We start from the raw sequence: 22,284 nt of genomic DNA on the forward strand, positions 1-22,284 counted from the left end.
TAACTAATGCTGGGTCTAGAGTTTGATTCTTACCGCTGAACTACTCAAAAAAAAAAAAAAAAGGTGGTGCTTGAGAAAGAAAGATAGTCTTTTGTATGATAGATATATACGTTGTTGAGCGTATGAGAGAGATATATACATTGTTGAGTGTATGAGAGAGAGAGAGATAGTCTTTTGTATGAGAGAGATCTACATTGTTGAGTGTATGAGAGAGAGAGAGAGAGATTATCTTTGTAATGCTCTGATTGATTAATGAAAGTTTGGAATATTGTCAAAGAGAGAGAGAGAGAGAGAGAGAGAGAGATTACCCACATTGACCAAGACTTGAACACTAAACTTCATTCTTTCTTCTGTGTTGCAATAATTTATTCCACCAATATGCATGGTTCCTTGCTAAAATTGCTCATAACTACCTGTATCTATCTTTCTCTTTAAGAAGAACCCAAAGAGCCAAAATTGCTTCTGAGAAAGCAAGAGCCTCTTCTAGACAAATTATATGTATACATATACAAAGTACAAAATAGCTTTGGATCTAGAAACCGGTGTCCCAAACTTCAAAGGAGAGCTCAAAAAATCGAACCACCTCGGAAATCGACCAAAGACTGGGTCCAAGTAACCGGTAATCTAGCCAATTCAACCGGCCTAACCAGGCAGATCCCGACCGGCCCAAAAAGTGTAAAAAAAAAATACAAAAAAATCCAGAAAAAATAGAAAAAGTATATTTAAAACATGATAAACAACTCAAATCCAAATGTAATTGAAAAATAGTGATCTAGAAACCGGTGTCCCAAACTTCAAAGGAGAGCTCAAAAAATCGAACCACCTCCGAAATCGACCAAAGACTGGGTCCAAGTAACCGGTAATCTAGCCAATTCAACCGGCCTAACCAGGCAGATCCCGACCGGCCCAAAAAGTGTAAAAAAAAAATACAAAAAAATCCAGAAAAAATAGAAAAATTATATTTAAAACATGATAAACAACTCAAATCCAAATGTAATTGAAAAATAGTGAAAAAAAAAAAAAAAAACCTAAAATATTGATTGTGCCCAAAGGGGTATTTTTGAAATATCCTTAAAAAAAATGAAAAAATATAAAAATAAGTATTCATAGCCAAAACACTTTCTAATTTTTACCAAAATTATAAATAATTCAAAAACACATTACAAATACATCCCTTATTTTAGGGGATTTTTTTTTTAAATACGTGAACAGACCACCAAAATCGACCAAACCAGAGTAGGCTAGTGCCCGGTTCTGGTTTGACCGGCTGGTTCAAAGTTGGACTGAGTTTACGAACACTGCTTCAAAGTTTGCATGGACAAACACAAATACATGCCCGCATGGATATATGCATATAGGTATTGTGGATGACAGAAACAACAATATAGATTGAAAACTAGACAGAACTAGTTATTGTACTGTATTGAAGGTTAAGATCGTGATGGTAGCACCACTTGTGTCCAACTAAGGTCTAAGCTTCCATGCTCACCTAAAGCATTCAAAAAACTAGTTACTGTACCAACACTTCACAATTGCAGAAAATGTAAGAATCCGCAACGCACTCGCAATGATCAACTATTGATCAGATTATTATGATACCACGTCTAAATGAGAACATAAATTGAAATGGAAACACCAAGTTTTGTGTTTCCAAGTTTTGAGCTTTTTCAAGTGTGAATTAGAATTGTATAGAACGCGACTTACATGATTCTTTCAATCATTTCCATTTTAGAGACATAATCAGTGATATCAGATTCGCAATAAACACCAAATATAACAAAGAGAAAAACGGGAAAATGAAAGAGAATATGAAACCTGAAACAAAAACAAGGGAGAACCTGCATTGAGCCAGCCCCTGCTTTGCTTGTCAAACCACAATGCAGGTAGACTCTTTATATCTATATTAGCATCCAACCTAGCATTTTGTAACCCAAGCTAACATTTTGTAACCCAAGCTTGCATAGGTGAAAGTCCACATTACGAAAAGGAAAAACAAAAGGAGAAGCAAATAGCTGTTAAAAGAAATAAAGGGAAATTATACTATAGTCCAAAGGATTGCGGAAAATCCTTATCCCCCAGTGAAATATGTTAATACAATGAAATGGTGGTTGGCAATGGAGGGCGAGAACCACTAGAACAGGACAAGACACCAACGGCGCGTCCCACTCTCTCTGTTGCCATCCATCATATCATCGGGCGGTCATGACCCCAAAAGACCATAATTTCCCATACTCCATAGAATTATAAAACACTCTCAACCCCCATAAAGAAGAAACAATACTTCATCATACTCAGTGTAATCACCCGGCATCGCTCATGGCCTGATGGTCTGAAATGTATAAGCCCTCAGCAAAATTACCATTTTGTGCCTCGCCCTCACTTGCCAAGCTCGTGAGCCCTTGTTGCTTCAAATATGTCTCTAATGGAAGGTTTGCCTCTCTGAGAAGCCTCAACATGCTCACCCTCGACGATCCAGCAACCCCAAGTCCCTCCTCTTCCCTCTCAGGCTGACAATTCAAATCAATACTCCCCTTACCCACCTCCTTACCCAAAATTCCACCCACACTCCCCACCCCTTCCAACTCCTCTGGACCACCGTGCTCCCCCTCTAGACCACCACTCTCCACCTCTGGACCACCACGGTTCCCCTCTGGACCACCACAGTCCCCATCCAAACCACTCTGCTTTTTCCTGGCTGTCTCTGCCTCTCGCTCTGACTGCCTCTTCTTTCTACGCATCATTAAAGTTTTGAACCTCCGTTTCACTGTCATGCAAACGTTGCATGTGCATGTAGGTTTGTGTTTTGGACCTTTTCCACTTGGAGGTTGGATGCACACTATGCATGTACATCCTGGGCGGTGCCGTGGGTGCTTGGTGGTGGGTGCCACGGAGGGCCCGGCTGCTGAGCCCTCATCTTGGCCTAGTGCGGCCACGGTGGCCAATGCATCAAGGCCTGATATCTCACGTTGCGGTTTCCTGGCCTCCGTTACTTTGCGCCTTTTTGAGTCTGCACAAAAAGTGGAAATTGAGGAGATGGTCTTGGCTTGCTCTTATTAAGGAAACCATACACATGATGTGCACACGGTGTAATGCATAGGAAGGCCATCAAACACCCCTTGTTAAGATGGTTGATGGAGATGAACCAAATTTCGGATGACAGGACTATAGTTGATCTGCACTATATGTTTGAAAAAACAGCATTTTTGGTACTGTATTAGCAGACACATCACGCATGGTAAGGTAAGATCTGGAGCATCCAATGAGACGAACCATTATAAGAATGATTATCGCATGTATGACCGCTGAAAGTGTTGTGTCAATCTGTTTGATTTCCATTAAAGAGAAGTGCCTCTGCATTGGAGTTAAAACAGGTACTTTCCACTTTTTTTAAACACCCATAAGCAGCGGTCTTTCCGGTGTGTGCATGCTTAAAACGGTGTAAAAGGAGGCTTCCATAGAAGCTGCCAATATACATTCCTGAAATCACCTAAAATGCTGCCAAAAACCGCAAGTGGAGCGCATTTTATGGCAGCATTTAGACAAGCTTTATAACTTCAAAATCACAAATATTTTTAGCCTTTTACTAAATTCTGCCAAAAATGGACAAATCATCCAAAGTTTCCTCATTTTTGGAAGAAAGAAACATAATTGTATTCAAATGCTCTCCCAAAGAAAAGCATTCTCTAACTTTGATATCCAAATAGGGGTAACATGTGCGATTTGCCTCTTAGTTAATGGTCCAGGCTTAGGAGGGGTAATGTGGTCATTCATTATTCATATCTCATGGAAACATATTAAAAAGGCACCTGAGTATAGGGAGGCTACTTTTGCCTGATCTAGAGCTTCATAAATGCCTTAATTTATAGGGAACATAGCAATAAAATGGTCAACCCCGTGAAAAGAACAATAAGGTGGTTAAATCAACCCATTTACCAACAAATGGTTATTTTTTAATAATCATTTCACATAGATACTTCCTCAATTATTTAGTTAGAAAATGCCCATACTGTCCCTATTCCCAGTTTGGAACCCTAAAAAAATAAGGGCATTTTGGTAATTTTACCACTCAACCAACTCAAACCAAATGACCTAAATATCCCAGCTTGTTCTACGTTTGAAACCCAAAAACAAACTTTTTTTTATTAAAAAACTTCTCCGATATAGGACCTAGGAACAAGCGGTTGCATTCACATCTTTGGTTCAGGTCGCTTAAGTGGTTCCAAATTACCAAAACACCCCCTCTTATTCCAGGTTCCAAACCGCGAACAATATATTTCATAAAAAAACATGTTTTGCGTTTAGGACTCGTAACAAGAAAGGACATTTAGGACATTTGGCTCAAGTGACTTAGGCAAGTCATATTACCAAATTGTCCTCCCTTGTTTAAGGTTAAAAACCCAAAAGAAAGGCAATTTGGGCATTTTTGAACGAAGTAATTAGAGGCACCTAAATAAAATGATTTTTAAAATTAACCACTTTGTTAGTAGAAAATTTCCTCATTGATTTTTTGAGGTGGTTTGAATATTTCAATGATGTTTTTCCCAATTTATTTGAAAGAATCGGGATATTTTAGTTACATGCACCATGACATAAAATAAAATGATTTTTAAAATTAACCACTTTGTCAGTAGAAAATTTCCTCATTGATTTTTTGCGGTGGTTTGAATATTTCAATGATGTTTTTCCCAATTTATTTGAAAGAACCAGGATATTTTAGTTACATGCACCATGACATACCTATACGCTGTCTGAGAAGACCCTCAAGCTCTTCTATGTTCACTTCTTCGGGTGCAGAACACAAACATCTGCAGACCAGTCGCACAAAATGAGAAGTTTTCTTCAGTTGACTTCATGTATCTAGTTCTTCATGAAATAAAAACACCTAATTATAAAACCAAAAGTAACTTTGAATATGCCTCCAGCTAAAATATCACTATTTCAGATGAGAATTCGATCAAAGGCAACACGAATACACACAAAAAGGAATATATACACTATCTCAGTGAATGAGCATGTATATTGCGCATGCACTCAATATATTGTATTGGACGTCAAATATCAAAATCGTATATTAGAAACATATAAAGCATATACAATCATTTTGCATTCAACATCATATAGGTCATTAGGCCCAAACAACTACCTGCAAACATCTAATGGTGCATTTGATTATGAGAAGGCACGGCTTTGGAAACTGCATCTTCTCAAAGAATAGAAATGACTGCTTCCATGGGGGCCCCCATGGAAGCAGCCATTTCCTGTTTTCAATGTTGTTTTGGTGCCATGGGGTACTGCGGCTACCAGAAAAAATCTAGCACTTCCCATGGTAAAATAAGGTATCCTGCGGTGCCCAAAAAACATGCAGCACTTCTCGTGCTCAAACAGGAAAGTGCTACAGTTTTAGGAAGTGTTGGTTTCCAAAACCGCCACTTAAAAAATAAAGCACGCCTTAAGAAACCAGATGTGTAGCCTAAAAACTCCAATACTCACCTCCTTGGGTCCCATGCGTTATCAGTGCATGTCCACCTAGGAGGGATAAGAGCATCAAAGGGCAACTTCCGCCATCTATAGCAATTATCGCATTGGGCCCACTGATCGTATCCTCTGTAATAAGAAATTCCACAAACATCACATTAGATAACAGCCTTCAGTAACTGACATTACAGAGTACCATGCAAAAAGATCATAATATTTACAAGTGTCACAAATTACAGTGTTACTTTTTCCTTTAGTAGGTAAGATGGCTTAGTACCTACAACTTCAAAGATGTGCTTCTAGTTGAGAAATGGGATTGAACCCACAGCTCAACTAGAGGCTATAACCTTCACATTGGAGCAAGGTTTAAAAAAACGGATTGGTGACCCGGATCGTCCTCATCCATACCCGTGTCAGATCGGTGTATCAGTGTGTTGGATCAAAGAATCGGCCAAATCGACAAGTTTTTGTCCCAAAATGTTTTCAAACAATCACTATAAATATCTAAAAATAGTGTTCTTTCAGTTTCTAAAAGAAATTAGGAGTGTTGCATTATGTACTTTCATTACTTTGTAAAAATAGGTGAACATTGAAACTAAAAATAGGTGAATACTGAGACACTATTTTCCTATCTGGATGTCAATGTAATTATTAATTATAATGTAGTATTATAATATCATATCAAAATAATTTAAAAATATTAGAAAACACTTTCATATTATTAATTATAATATAGTATTATAATATTGCATTTTGGATTTTGGAATTTGACAAAGCACATATTCATTAAGAAATTTTGTTTCTTTTTTATTATGAAATTAGAAAGTGAGAAATTTCAAATAATTAATTTGTAAATGTTATTTTTTAGGAATTTGAATATGGAAAAATTAAATGGCTATTTTAAATCAACAAAATTAAAAGGCATTTGTTATATGATAATGACGCACATACTATCTGAATATGGAAAAATTAAATGGCTCGTTTAACTCAACAAAACAATGGTTATTATGCATATAAGCAGAAGGGAGTAATGGTTATTATGTATACTATCATTTTGGAATAATGGTTATTATGTATATAAGCGGAAGGGAGTTAACATAATGGTTATTATGTATATAAGCGGAAGGGAGTCAATGAAAGTCATGTAATTTCAAAATGATATATACCAATAAATTCGAGAAGGGGTGAGTAGAATAGTCCCACATCGTAGAGTTTCAAAAGTTAATGGGTTTATAAGCGATAGCTTGACACGTGTAGGAATGTGCAGCTCAAAACACGCTTTAGAGAATGGCCTGGAGCATTGGCGGTAGTATTGTCGAGTCTTGTGATGAGGTCTTTGACTCCATTCTCACCAAAGGGTAAGGGCCCAAAGCCCCACTGACTTACTACTTAAGAGAATGGGCTGGGGCCTTAGCAGTAGTACCAACAAACCTTATGATGAAGTCTCTAACTCCATTCTCACCAAATGGTAGGGGCCCAAATCCCCAATGACTTATCCTCTTTTTTTTATAAAAGATACATGAGTAGTGTGAGGACCAAGAAGGAGCACGTGTTATGATGGGTGGTGCAATAAATGCCTATGTGAGGAGTGGGTTTAACATTGATGATGCACGTATTGGGCCTATGAGTAGTGGGAGGACCAAGAAGGAGCACGTGTTATGATGGGTGGAGCAATAAATGCCTATGTGAGGAGCAGGTTTAACATTGATTATGCACGTACCGGACCCACTTTTCAAATAAAATTTAAAAAATTTCACGACTTCCAAAAGAAAAATTCAAAACAGGTTGATGATGTCATTACGAAGTCGATGACATCATAACCGGTTATGTAAGAGAACTGTACGGACCGGTTTGGACCGGCCGGTTCTGCGGGGGACACGGTCAAATCTTGTTTCATTTGAATAATCGGAACGGTTCCGATGATACCCAATCCAGATCGGGCAAATCCAAATCAGCACAGCGATTTTTCAAACCTTGCTTGAGAGCAGCAAACAAATCGAAATATATTTAACCCCAATTTTTATAATTAATGATTATCGATTTTAAGCTGAAATATACATGAATTGAGTCCAAAAAACATGTAAAGAGCACCCCCTAAATCTAATCCTTTAACATTCAAAACAAATAAAATCATGGCATGAAAATAGAATTCATCCACAAAATGGTTCTAATTTGATGCAGGGAGAAAATAAAACTGAAATTAAAAAAAAAAGAAAAAATAAATAGTTGAGAGAATATACCCTCTCTCAATATCTGCAAAGGAATCCACCCCAAAAACGATCTTTTCATAAGATCAACTTTACCCGATTTATATCTTTTCACAAGATCAACTTTTCTCAATTCTCATTCTTTGATCATTCTCTAAACCTTTACAATGAAGGGACATCTCCCTTTAAATAGACTTCAGAAGAAAAAAAACCACAAAGATAATTCTCTCTCTTCTACGTACTTTCCCCTATTTTATCTTTCCTCCCTATTTTCTCTCTTCCTCCTTTTTTTTAGTTCATTTAAATTTCTCTCTACCCATCACATGGAGCCCTTTGAATCAAGGAAACCCCTATCTTCACATACTCCCCTTATCCTTCACATATCTAAATCCCCCTTAAATCACTCACAGAATCTAAGAGAAGCTTAAAAAAGTCCTTCGCATATCTAAATCCCCTTTAAATCTCTCACTAAATTTAAGATAAGCTTAAATAAACTCCAATGTTTTTTTGCATCATTCTCCCCAAGTTGGGAGAAGCTCGACCTCGAGCTTTATAGAACTCAAATATTTTAAAAGCCTTCTCAAAAGTTGGTGATGTAGTCCCACCATACGCCTCGACACCTTTTCTTCAATTTCTTCATTAAGCTGATTCATCGAATGCTTTGTGCTTATCTCGAAGTAGAACACAGTGATCTCGGGCTCAATCTTGATTTCTCCGTCAAACTCACTTGATTGAATTTTGAATACTGCATCACACATATCTTCTTTTTTCATATTTGATTTTCAAATTTTCTTCTTCTTCTTCGCAATTGATATTCGAAATTTCTTGCACATTTGGGTAATCTGTGTTGCCTTTCGTATTGAGACCTACCTCTTCATATTCTTCTTCATCTTGTTCCGATTATAATCTACGAAATAAATTCGTAGACCTTGTTCTACTACTTTGCTAATGCACTCTACTAGGTCTTCTTTGAGTCTCTCAACTCTTTAATCCAATTACTGAAACCGTTGATTCATGTCACGAACTTCGTTTCGAACATCTTCTAAGATCTCAAGGCTCTCCATATCAGCACGGATCTTAGGGCTCTGATACCAATTGATGCAAAGAGAAATAAAACTCGAATAAAACAATGAAAAAATAAAATGGTTGAGAGAATATACCCTCTCTCAAAGTCTGCAAGGGAATCCACCCCAAATAACTATCTTTTCACAAGACAACTTTACTCATTTTAAATCTTTTCACAAGATTAACTTTTCTCAGTTCTCATTCTTTGATCCTGTACAATGAAGGGACATCTCCTTTTAAATAGACTTTAGAAAGGAAAAAAAAAAAAGATAATTCTCTCTTTTACATACTTTCCTACTTTATCTCTCCTCCCTATTTTCTCTCTTCCTTTTTTTTAGTTCATTTAAATTTCTCTATACCCATCACGTGGAGTCTGTTGAATCAAGGAAACCCCCATCTTCACGTACTACCCTTATCTTTCACATATCTAAATCCCCCTTAAATCTCTCACTAAATCAAAGAGAAGCTTAAAAAAATCCTTCACATATCTAAATCCCCCTTAAATCTCTCATTAAATCTAAGATAAGCTTAAAAAACACTAACTCACACTAAGATTTACCTTTCCTAATTAAAAATAAAAAAAATACATCAACACCAATGTTTATAAAATAAATAAATAAACTCCAATGTTTATTTGCATCATAATTAAACAAGTATTGAAAAAAAATTCATTTTTCCTATCTACAAAAACCTTTCCAATATTATTTTCAAACCCAAATCTGATAAATTTCGTAACTGATAAACTACTATCACAAGAACAAATGTATAGACTCATCCAAAATTTAGAGAAGAACCAAGAGAAATTACACATCCTAAAGTTATGTTAATGAAAGTATGCCCCGATAATATGATTCTGGTGGAAAATGTATAAATTAAATGTACAATTATATAAAACTTCAATAAAATGAACTAAACATTTTAGCTCATAAAAACCATTGCCATCCTAGAGAAAATGAAGAAAAGGAAAATTCAAAACAAGGAGGCCATGGGATTACTTTTAAGAGTGCAGTTGCAATAACAGACTCCACATAACAAAATCATATCCAGACAACTGCAACAAGCTCAATATTTCTTACCCAGATTGCCTGGCTGTGAAAACTGTTCTCTTTCCAAAAACAGGAGGTTCCTGCACGATAACAACAGTGAAGACCAAGATTCTCAAACAGCTAAAGAAATATGCAATGATTTTAACCATCAGAACAGAATAACATTTACATATTTATAATATTATATTCCACAATTGCCGATTTGAGGACCCAAATACTGGCATACTCCGATAAATCTGAGTAATACATCAAAAACTAGCAATCACACATTTTCTATGCATTTGTAAAGAAAAAGAAACCACTATATGACCATCAAAGTTTATATTGCATTATAGTTGGGAGGTTCCGCAACAGATGTACTTAATTTTAGTATCATTTGGCTCCAAGTTGGCCATGACATCTCCATTTCTATTCTACACCGTTTCTACTTCACGAAATGCTTTTAATAGAATGTTAATCATGAAAAGGAAAAACAGTTGGCCATGGTAGTCATGAGTACAATCCATGCTCCTAATAATACAAAAGTCAAATAATTGCCGTCAGGATTATAGGCATACCAGCCAGAGAGGCCCATTTATACAAATACACTAGATAAGAGTAAAACTTGGGGAACATAAATAAGAACTGTAAAATCAAAAGTTTCTAACTTAAATTTAAGTAAGAAAATCATGGTTTGAAAGATTCTTTAGAGCATTTTAAACTTGTATAGACTTAATAGCCTGAGAAGGAATAAAGCAAACCTCATAAGCAAGCAATAATGAACTATCACTAGAGATTATGAACTATCTGGTGCACTTGGAGACTAAATTGGTGATCTAGCAGTGGAAATCAAGGCATCCGTCATGAATTCAAGGACAACCTTCAGCAAGTCTTCCTTATACCTTGCGATAGAAAATCATGAATTCGCACATCATTATGTAACAAAATGAGTTCCACATGTCATACAATGTCATTTGCAATCTATTCTAGTCCCGTCATCTTGGGCTCGACTCCTACCTTACCCACCACAGGAAAACGGAACTACTTTCAGGCGAAGGTGCAAAAAAGATTCCACAAAAGCAAGCCTAGGAGAGAAAGGATAGAAACAACAAACTAGCAATTCCATTTTTGCAGGGCACGAATTTCTATTTAGAAATTACTATATCATAGCACTTTCCTTGGACCAAATAAAGGACTGTCATAAAAGAGACCAAGAAACACTCTTCAAGCACTCTACAAAGCCGCACTCACTAGCATGTAACTTAAAAGTTGAAAATACAACATCAAACAAAGCGAAATTATGAACCGATATACAACAAAATAGATGACCTTAAATGATGAAAGGGCGAACCCTGATAAACGGCAGAAGTATAGCATACACAGGCTGTGCAGGCTCTACAATGCACAGCCAGTTAACCATCATCCATCCTGCATGGCAGACAGCAGAGATAAATAGTTCCCTTCAAATAACTGCCACTGTCTGTCAAACAGAATTACGATTAATCTTCACCTTCCTGTTCACAAGAATGGGCTGTGGATGGCATGTATCTAGTTGTATCGCATATACAGCCAGTGTATGCTAAATTTTCCCCTAAAATCATTCCTCATCGACAAAGGACTCCATACTTCACTTACTTCATATTCTTCAAATTCATAGTCCTCAATCATGACAAAATTCGGTCTGACACTTGGGGGTGGACGAAGCAAATCTTGAGCCTCTTCCCAGGTAACCTTCAATTCCAAAGCCTCCTCATGGTCTATGAGCAACCTCTTGCTTTTGGAGCCAATGTTACGAGTTCTCTTCTTCTCTAGAACTTGAACGGTTGACCTGCTTCCATGCTTCTCAGTTTTATACCAGTCAGTATCAGATGAATTCAGTTGCTCTGTCAAAGTATTGAGTGGATCTACATTTCCCTTTATCGAATGGAGAAGATCAGAGTACCCCCCAATAGATGATAGATTCTCGATAACTCCAGATACGTAAGTTTCTTGGGAAACCACACAATTTGTGCTTGGAGAAATGTGAGTCTCCTTATTCAAAAATAAATCAAAGGAGTTCAGTTTGGAGTAGAGGGAAACAAAGGTTACACTAAATTGTAAATTGGTGCACATATAAAGCAATTTACCTGCATAGATGTGGTACTTGTTGCCTTCCGAAACCCCATAACAAGCTTTCTTTCAGGATCTATCCGACTAAAAGTTACTGCAGAAGAGACATATAAGTACATAACAATATTGCATTCACAATACAAGCATGTACCATACGAAGCAAAAGAAATCATTTTCATCCAAAAACAAGTTCTTCTATTTACATGTTCTTGCACAAAAAAGGAAAAGTTCCTCCTATGAAACTCGAAGAACAAGGTATGGAATGTTGGGTCTACGAAGTCTCACAACATTCCCATTACACAATAATAAAGTATGCCATAATGCAATAGACTCTGGAAAAAACATACATAAACTACAGATATCATCTAATTAGTTAGACTAGGGGCAGAAACCACCCAAGGCTATGTATTAGCATCTAAATCACCTGTATCACCAGCTTGCAACTGCATAGACTGTATGCATGGTGTTACTCCCTCCAAAACATACATTCTGCTATTGTTATTAGGCCAGAATCTAAATTGGAAGACCCACTCCTTCCCTTTTGCATCTTGAATCTTCAGTGGAAGCCCTTCTGGTTGAGAGATTGGAGGAAAGTATGCCTGAATGCATCAACCATGATAATTGATATGGGAACATAACTTCTATTCATGCAAGTCTTTGCATGATATACTCTAATAACAAAATGAGATTCAGGTGTCTAAGTGCTATGCTGGTAAGTGGCTATGCTATTGAGATAAACAAAACTGAGCTAAACACAGTAAACCCCCATATAACAAAACTGTTTTTACTTCATAGTTCTCTCTTACATAACGCTCTAGGACGCCATTTGGACTGCTCAACAACTCCATCAAATAGTGGAGTTATCAGGAAATATGTGAAAAGCATGTTTCTTTTTTCTTTTTTAATAGGTTGTGGGAGTTTTGATGGTGCTTCATAACAAGTCGGGGTAGATTAGCCCCTAACCATGATTCATGAAGTGGAGAAAGCTATGTCTTTCAACACTCCTAAATGAATGCGAGAGTACACAATCTTATTTTGTTAATGAATATCCACCCAAACGTGCCTCAGAGTTTATCTCTCTCCATATGTTTAGTGGTATCCATAATGAAACACAAGTTTTGATAGAAGCCATACTATAATCAAGTGGACTATAGTAAACTAAAAGTTAATCAGGGGTCTTTATCAATCAAATGATGGACGGAATAGAAAGATAGCAAACCAACAAACAGGATATAACCCCAATATTGGTTCCCACTCTTTCCATCACAGTCCATCTTTTCATCCCATGGACTATGGTTTCCATCCATTAAGTTCTAGTGCACTTTCCCTTGGATCATAAAGTTTAGTAACCATAAACTTATAAACAGAGGATATCCCTGTCTCCAGCATAGTTAAAGCAATAGGAATGTTGATAAACATTTGGCTGTTGTACTTGTTTGCATCAGTGTTTGTTTGAATTTCCATAAAAAAGGGGCAAAGTGTGTTTAGGGTCAAAGTTTTAGTAACCATAAACTTATAAACAGAGGATATCCCTTTCTCCAGCATACTTAAAACAATAGGGATGTTGATAAATGTTTGGCTGTTGTAGTTGTTTGCATCAGTGTCCATTTGAATTTCCATAAAAAAGGGGTGCAATTGTATTTAGGGTCAAAGTAAGTATTTCTAAGTTTTTTGGAAACTGGCAGTCTTTCCTGTGTGCATGCACACTTAACAGGGCATAAAAGGTCGCTTCTATAAAAGCCGCCAACAAACAGTTCCAAAATCACCTAAGATCTGCCAAAACTCATATGGCACTCATTTCCAGACAAGCCCTTAGAGAAACAGGTACACATAAAACCCAATACATGAATAAACTGAGCTACCATCAAAGCTCAACTCAGCTCCTGTAGAACTTACTTCAGCACATGCTTTAGGAAGAACCAAACGACCAATCCGCCCTGCATCACTTGCACTCAAAACCTTCTCAAATAAAGGAACAATTGTAGAGTTTGAACTTAAAGATCAGAGTAAAGGAAAACCAAAAGAGCATGTCAATTGAAAATTGTAGACATAAAGAGCATCTAAATCAAAAGATCTAGGAAAAACATCACGACATTTCCTGGAATACCTTCACCGTTCATGCAGATGGTCCAGCAATTTGAACCATCATAAAAATACATGGCCTACTCAAAATTTTGAAATAGCCATTTTACCCCTTCACCCTCTTAGTTTAACTGTTCATCTTAACTTGTGAAACACATGATCAGGCTAAAGTAATTGTTTAAGTTTTAGGACACATCCTTAAGTTTTGATACATCCAGGTGCAATCTTGATATTTCAAGTTTATGGTCCACATGCATGATCTATTCAAGCAGTGTTTTAAGAAATGGATCGGTGAGGTAATTGTCCACCCACCAATCCCAATCCGAATCAGCAGAACCGGCAATCTGGATCGGCCGGATCAGTGGCCTAGGAAATTGAAAAATAAACAAATAAACTAAATATATATAATATGTAACGTGTTTGTTACAATACTTGAGCCAAAAGGCAAGTTGGTTAGACCTGCAGTTGAGCAGTAAGAGGTCAAAGGCTCCATTCCCCCCATTTTTCAAGGCTCACAGAAAAAGAAACATAATTCTTTTCTTTAAAACCTCACTCAGGTCCAAAGGTGATACGCACTAACCACCAGCCCTTTGAGTTTTATGTTATAGAGAATCTACATTATAATATATATATCACATAAAAAACACCGATCCAACCCAAGAACTGGATCAGTGTCGAATAACTTCCAATCCCGATTGGCGATTTCCGATTCGGATCGGTGATTTTTTAAACATTGTATGCAAGTGATCTGGTCATGTCTTGATATTTAACAAAATTCTACATTTTATGCCAATGTGAAATTCTTTAAAAGCTTATAGATCGGCGATTTTTTAAAAATTGTATTCAAGTGATCTAGTCATGTCCTCAATATTTTCGAAAATTCTACATTTTATGCCAATGTGAAATTCTTTAAAAACTTATAATCAATAAATAGTGGATACTCTGCTGATATATGTTGCAGTTCTTGATCTGTAATCCTTGGCTAAAGTAATTGTTTAAATCTTATACAAATTGACATGTCCAGGTACTGTCAAGATATTTTAAGTTTTTGACACATCCAGGTGCAAACTCGATATTTCAAGTATCTGGACCACAAGCATGATCTATTCAAGTGCTCTGGTCATGTCCTGATATTTTCCTAAATTCTACATGTTATGCCAATGTGAAATCCTATAAAAGCTTATAATCAATAAATGGTGGATACTCTCCTGATATTTGTTGAAGTTCTTGATCTGTAATCCTTGGCCAATATCTTGGAAGCAACTGGTTTCTTCCTCTTCCATCACCAGGTGGCCGTGCTATACGTATATGTGGAACCGTGTCCTTTGATGAATCTGAGCCATTGTTGAAGCTCGTATGAGGTGGCTTAGGCAAAAGGTGGCGAGACCTTTGGCCTTGCTGATAAGATGGGGTTGCTCTATTCAGTTCTTTTCCATCCACTGTCACATTAGGAACAGGAAAAGCAAGATTTGGGGTGCCTGGCATACTGTTTGCTTCCACTATATCACCCGTATTACAAGCTCCCAAAGAGATACTTAAGCATGCATTGAGTGAATCACCTGTTTCCCTCTCTCTATCACTCAAGACATCAGTGTGAGAATCTCGTTTAGTCAGTTGAGGAGAGGAAACCGGCACTTCACTGGTAACTTTCAAACTCATACTTCTTGAATCTCCACCAGAGGTGCCTTGCTCTCCTTTGATCTTTCCAAGAGATCCATTTGTGTTATCTGACTGTGCTGGAAGTGGAAGCAAGCCCTCCTCCTTCATGGAGTCATTCGTTTGTGCAACTTTTGAGGTTCTCGCAGGTAAACTTAGTACCCCTTGAGTAGATTGCAACATGGGCATCTGTTGCACTTGACTGTCAATCTGCAAGTATCAGAGATAAGCTCACTTGTTAGATTAGATTTGTATCACAATCAATACAAATAATTACATATAGCTCGTACATTGTACACACCAAGTATCAAAGGAAGACAAAAAAAGCAAGGTTATGACAATAACAATCAAATGTAAACCATAAATTGCATCAATCATAAAGATATAAGATCTTACAGAAGGTAGGGTTGGACTCTTGGAGCACTTAATGCATGATACTCCTCCAGAATCAAGCATCTCAATTGAAGATTTTGAAACAATGCATCCACAATGGACATGCTGTCATAGTTATTTCATCAAATCAGAGACCCAATAAGCATAAAGAAATTATAACATGCAACAATAAAACCTATCTTACCTTATTACAATAACGGCACTCCCTCCAACCAGTTTCTTTCGAGTGAAAAATGTCGCAAAAGATCCTTTGCTCATATGCAGAACTGAGGCAAATGCAGTTAAAACTATCAAATGGAGAACTGAGAAAAAGAACACAAATTTATACATATATATATATATATATATATATATATATATATATATATTCATTCATAAGTTCTTGAGTATTAAAGTCATCCCTTGTATGAGAAATTATAATGGTAATCGTCATGAAGTATTGAATCTAGAAAGCATATTTGCATCAAGAACCAAGAAAGAGAATGCAGATCTATACATCTGCTTAACTATGAAATTGAGAAGCAATGACGTTAAATTGTGTTCAAGAATTGAATCTAGAACCATAATTAGTGCACAGCTAACTCCCCAAAACAAGAATATCACAGGAATTCTTTATATTACAATATTCATGCCACAGATGCATAAACAATCAAAATGTTCGAAGGACGTTTACAGAAGACCAAGTTACTCTATGGCTGACTTCACTAACAAGAAGGCCGTCCTTTTTGGTTAGTTCGTTTCAAAAATAATATGAAACAAGTCAAGAAAATCCAATGGCCCTTTGAAGTTTCAAAACCTCTAGAAATATGAGTGCAGTGCCCACAAGTCTACAACTTCAACAATGAACCCCAAAACTATGGCCCCCATTATATACCACCATATTATGGGCCTCTTGATGCACTGAATGAATCGCAAAAACAAAGGAGGGCAGACAAGGTCTAGCTAACCTAAGACATCAATATGCATCATTAAGGAGATGTATCACTAAGTGCCTGATAAAGGAGGCTTGAGATACAAATTTCAATACAGAGGGGCCAAAAAAAACCACCTTGTCCCCTAGAATAATGCTCAAGTCACCATAATAGATGGGTTGGCACAATCTTTACTGCAAGGGCATGCAGTGTATAGTCTTATATGTATGGTGATGTTAATAAAGGATTGCAGTATAATAGGCCTCACAATGGATAGATTATTATTATTTTTTATAAACCACAATTTTGTTTGTTTTTAACAATGAAAGGAATTTATTATGTGTCGCCCATTAGCACTAGGTCTTTCTTTCTAAAACTAGCCATTCAGAAAAGTCATGGTCCATTCACGAAAACCTCAAGGCTGCAAGTCCCTATGCCAGCAAATAAGAACCTAACTGTACCTTGCCAATCACTCGCTAAGGTACAAAATTAGTTACTAGCTACACAGGACTGTGGAAATGAACAAGTCTCAACTCTCAAAAAGTGAAATAATGAAACTTTGGCCTCAAATAAAAGTGCCAATCGGAATAGAACTGTAGAAATCATACTGTGGACATCATACTGTGGCACCCTACCACCGTGACCACGGAGGACTAGAGGCCATTCCTTGTGAACATAAATTATTTACTAATCAAAAAAAGTATTAAAGTCTGACATCCTTCCCCAAAGTTTGCTGAATGTCAAAATAGGAGAGCTTGTTTAATAAACCAGTGTCATGTGGAACTCATGGCCTACAGGCCATTGCTAAGCTGTTCGCAGATTCATGGAATTATGAGGAAGTGTGATATACTGATATCATAATATCACCAGTGAGACACTTGCAGAGAAGATAATGATTAAACCCAGTATGCCTCAGCTGTAAATGAAATAGGAACATAGAAATAGAACCCAAGTTCTAAGAACAGAGAGGCATTAGAGTCGAAATGTGTAAACCTAGCCACAGGTGATGTATGAGTGAAGGAATTCAAACAATCTCATTAGAAACTAAGGACATCACCTGACCTAGAAAATATCTTGTTTCCTACCCTTCCATGATATGAGAGATGTGGCAAGAAATACACAAGACACAGTTAATAAGAAATACGAATGGGACTAAGTAATCCATCCAACGCTTCATTCTGGTCAAAGGTGCCTAATGATCATATGAATCCATGAACTAAGTGCATGAATTGCATGCATAAGGCCATCAACCAGTTGCCACACATTGTGGAATCCATAACATTGGAAGCCATCAGTATATGGTACTTCATACAGAACTCGAGTAAAATGTCAATGATCAAAATGTTTTCAGATGCATGCGAGAGATGAGATTTTAAAGGTATTTAGTTACAAGGAACATGTAACATCATCCAAGAACCTCCAATATCCCACAAGGAAAATATCTACAAACAAAACATAGACACCCTCCACATGAATCAGAAATTGAAAACTGCACCTAAGAATATGGCTTGATGATCATCTCCCTAAATGACTGTATCATCCACATAGACAAGAGTTATGGCTACCTCGCTAGAGAACTATGTCGCAAGCAACATTTATAGAGCAGACTGCTCCACTGTCTAAAACAATTTGCAATTATGGAGTCACAAATTTCTCAAACTGAGAGTGATGAACTTGTTTGAGACCATATAACATCTTCTGAAGGATATAGAAAAAGATGATATGTGGTATTTACATAATGATATCTTCAAAAAAAGGTGGATGCTTTGCATCCATTTGAAACAGTTTACTTCTTCACATCTGCGAAAGCCATTAGTACCCCAATACTAGTAACCTCTCCATCCCATAACCCATGCCACACTCCTATCAATACAGCTTGGCTATTTCATAAGGCCTTAAACAAGCACCTTCTGCTTCAGTGGAAAATTATCATAAACTTGTGGAATCATTTCAGCTTCAATTTAGCTGCACGGCTTGTTCTCTGTTTTCTTCTTTCTACATCCCATTTGAGCGACAAAATTTCTATTTATGGCTATGACACAATCATCTACACTAATAATCACTATAATGTGGAAATTTGAGCATTATTATTGAAACTCATTTCACATGAAGAATATTTGACAACACTATCTCTTGACCTTGAGATTCCCTTGTCATTTGAGGGTTTCTGTACTTTGCAACACAGATATAAGATAACGGATACCCAAGTTGAGTGATGTGATCATGAGGGTCTATCAGTATCATTATCAGCCCTTCCGAAGCTCCATAATTTAGGCGAAAAACTACCAATCTAGCCAAATTTAAAATCCACAAACAAAAAGGATAAAAGAAGGACCATCCATTTATTTATATGGCAATCAATTCTAACAAAAATATTTGTGGTTTATTTGCCCCTCGAATAAAACATGAACCACCCGAAAAAGAAGGGGAACAGCAAAAACTCTTTATACATATACACAGAAATCTATCCTGCATATAAGTGTCTAGAACAAATTGGTGGCATCAGATATGAGAACTCAAATCTAGAGTTCACATAAACCCAATGTTTTCTTTTCTTTAGCAGTACAAAATCCATGAAATTGAAAAGCAACAAGAAACAGTCATTAACCCCAAAACAAATCAGGAAAAGAAAAACAAAGACATGTTCAATTGCTTGTGTTGCAAATAGAGAGATAATTTACAGTTTCCATAGTGATTCCAAGCTAATCCAAGAGTTGAAACCTCATAAATATCATACAAAAAAATCCAAAAAAAATAAAAAAAGGAAAGAAACATGACTTTTTCCTATCGTGATTTGACAAAATGAAAGAAAAGTTTCAAGAGATTGTTACATACCCACATGTATCACAGAGGTCTGCAACACCACCTGAACGCAGTGTCCACCCTTCCCTCCATTTGCTTGTTGTAGTCGTCCCGCAGGTCAGATTCATACAAACTTTGGAACCCATCTCTCTCTCTCTCTCTCTCTCTCTCTCTCTCTCTCTCTCTCTCTCTCTCTCTCTCTCTCTCTCTCTCTCTCTCTCAGATATCAAAAAAAACCCCTTCTCCCAAACCTCCAGCCTCTTCTCCCTTCCCCATGCGTTTTCTACACTTCTCTGCAAAAACCCACATCTTTCCTTCCTCTTTCCACACTTTTCGTTGCCTTTCTCTCCTCTGTAAAAGAACCCATTAACGCTCTGAAACCCAATTCCCTCTCTCTAACCCTTCATAAAAAATCTCCATTCTTGGTGCCTGATCCATTAATAGACCCTGGTTCACGGCAAGATCTGCAACTTTCTCCGACCACCTAATTGACTGAACATGAAAAATCTTTTCTCATTTTTTTCGACGAAATTTGGTAATTTTTCATGGACATTTGCATGCATGCACAACTCTTTCATGAAAAACAGTGAACCGAGAAAAAAATAAAGAGAAAAACCCAACTTTTATTATAGAAAATAAATGCGTAAAAAACTTGTATAAATCATGAAAAGAGAGAAAAAAATAACCACAAAAAAACTGTAGATTAAAGGCCTTTACAGAACGCACCCATTTCTGACTTTCAAAAAAAACCCAACTTTTTCAATTAAAAAATGCATGAATAATACTAAATGATTTTTTTTTTTCTGAACGATCACACCACTTAGGCACTTACCACCAAAGCACGCCACCCCTTCGAGAAATTCTTTTTCATCAGTTTTTGTAAAACTTAAAATTTAAGAGAATTTTTAAGCTCTAAAAATACGTATGCTGTATACGTACCTTTTAGTCAAAGCATACGACTTCACTTCCACAATACGAATTCGAAAAGTAGCGCTGCGCACTAAGCCGCGATGGCCGGGTTTGGACTTTGGACTACCCTTGAAGTGGCCGGGGCTGGACTAGCCCGGGCCTGAGCAAATTAGGGGTGGCAATGGCTCGGGTCCGGACCCAGACCCATACCCAAATAATATTCGGGTCCCAAATTTTGACCCATTCTCGAAACCATCAAGTCTTGGGTCTACCCATCATATCTCAGGTCTACCCATTGGGTCCATTGCCACTATATGACTATGAACGTTGTTTTTTTTTTTTTTTTTTTTTTTTTTTCTTTAATCATTATATACCCATACGATGAGCAACATTTAAAGTATTGTACAACATTTATGAATACCTACATATACCGACGTTGCTTACCATTTTACATAATAAATAGAAATTTCTAAAAAACAAACGTATTGGTAACATTTATGAATAACCACATAAAATATTCCTATATTATTCAAGTCGCGTCCGGCTAAACTCGGACCCGACTTTTTGGGTTTAAATTTTGGACCCATACCCAGACCCTAGATTGAGTCTACCCTTCAAGTCCATTGCCACCCCTAGAGCAAATCTTGGGTCAGTTAGGGCTACGGACTGGGCCGGGAGGTCAAGGAGCAAATCTTGTTGGGCCTAATCAAATTTTCGGTTGGCCTTTGGGTTGGCCTGAGCCGACTAAAGGAGAGAGATGCTAGAAATTTTATATAACTCACGGTCGTTTTTTAGTTCTAGGACTAGATATTTGTACCTATCTATTTTTTAGATGGCCTTTTGTTCTAATTTTTTAAAAATATGTATAATTTCTAACATAAAGAGCATGAATGTGTGAAAAATTAATAACTTTGAAAAAACTATAAATAATAACTTTTTGAATAAAATTTTTTAACCATAGACTTGTTTTCGAGAGACCAAAACTCAACTATCGGATTTGCGATGCCTCGTGAAACGCAAATATAGTTATGCGCCCCCATAAACCACTTTTCCTTTATATAAAGATACTTAGATATGGTTTCTTTGAGTCCTAGGACGCATATGTAGATATGCGTCCCCTACTAATTATACATTTTTTTGTGTAGATTTTGAATCTAATGTCTCTTTAGGTATATATTATCTCTAACGTGGAGGTCCCAGTTGTGTAAAAAAGGAAAGAAAATAAAAATTATATTATTGAAGAAATGTTTTAAAATTGGGTGTGGTTTCTACAAGGTTGCAACTTTAAACAATCCAATTAGGTGCACTTCCAAATTTTATCATAACATATAATTTTGCTGTAAATAATTATTAGGATTATCTGAAAATCTATTTTCATATCTAATTATAAAATTTTAAGTTCCAAAAATGGTTAAAATCAAGTAGATCTATAAACATATGAAAATCTTGAAAAATGGACGATCTAGATAACGTGTTGTAAGATGCATTATTTCCAGGACTCAAAATCCTTTTTTTTTGTAATATTCATATATGTCTATGTCGAGATGATCAAAGGGTTTTTCAACATTAAAACAACATTCTCCGATGGAATTTTGAGGTGCATCCATATTTCTACATTTTAAGACTGCAACATTATATAAACTTTTTCCT

The 22,284-nt window shown here is 36.6% G+C and overlaps 1 protein-coding gene across 3 annotated transcripts; it reads right to left on the minus strand.

The window, feature by feature from the left end:
* Positions 1 to 1,921: 1,921 nt before the first annotated feature.
* Positions 1,922 to 20,753, minus strand: LOC18432312 (B3 domain-containing protein Os07g0679700). 3 transcript variants are annotated; one of them, XM_088845610.1, is made up of 13 exons: positions 20,665 to 20,753; positions 19,759 to 20,217; positions 16,197 to 16,278; positions 16,016 to 16,117; positions 15,168 to 15,829; positions 13,778 to 13,874; positions 12,306 to 12,480; positions 11,899 to 11,975; positions 11,408 to 11,803; positions 9,824 to 9,873; positions 5,491 to 5,604; positions 4,738 to 4,805; positions 1,922 to 3,007 (listed from the first exon to the last, which is right to left on the minus strand). In XM_088845610.1, exons 2-13 carry the CDS (start codon positions 19,869 to 19,871, stop codon positions 2,301 to 2,303), a joined length of 2,643 nt encoding a protein of 880 aa, XP_088701736.1. In that variant the 5' UTR covers positions 19,872 to 20,217; positions 20,665 to 20,753; the 3' UTR covers positions 1,922 to 2,300. The 3 variants fall into 3 exon arrangements, with proteins under 3 accessions (XP_088701736.1, XP_088701737.1, XP_088701735.1); XM_088845611.1 differs by lacking the exon at positions 20,665 to 20,753 and having other exon boundaries at positions 11,408 to 11,800; positions 19,759 to 20,522; XM_088845609.1 differs by lacking the exon at positions 20,665 to 20,753 and having other exon boundaries at positions 19,759 to 20,486.
* Positions 20,754 to 22,284: the final 1,531 nt, after the last annotated feature.

This window comes from Amborella trichopoda, chromosome 8 (assembly GCF_054954075.1).
Source record: "Amborella trichopoda isolate Santa Cruz 75 chromosome 8, AtrichopodaSantaCruz75HAP2 v2.0, whole genome shotgun sequence".
Taxonomy (NCBI): domain Eukaryota; kingdom Viridiplantae; phylum Streptophyta; class Magnoliopsida; order Amborellales; family Amborellaceae; genus Amborella; species Amborella trichopoda.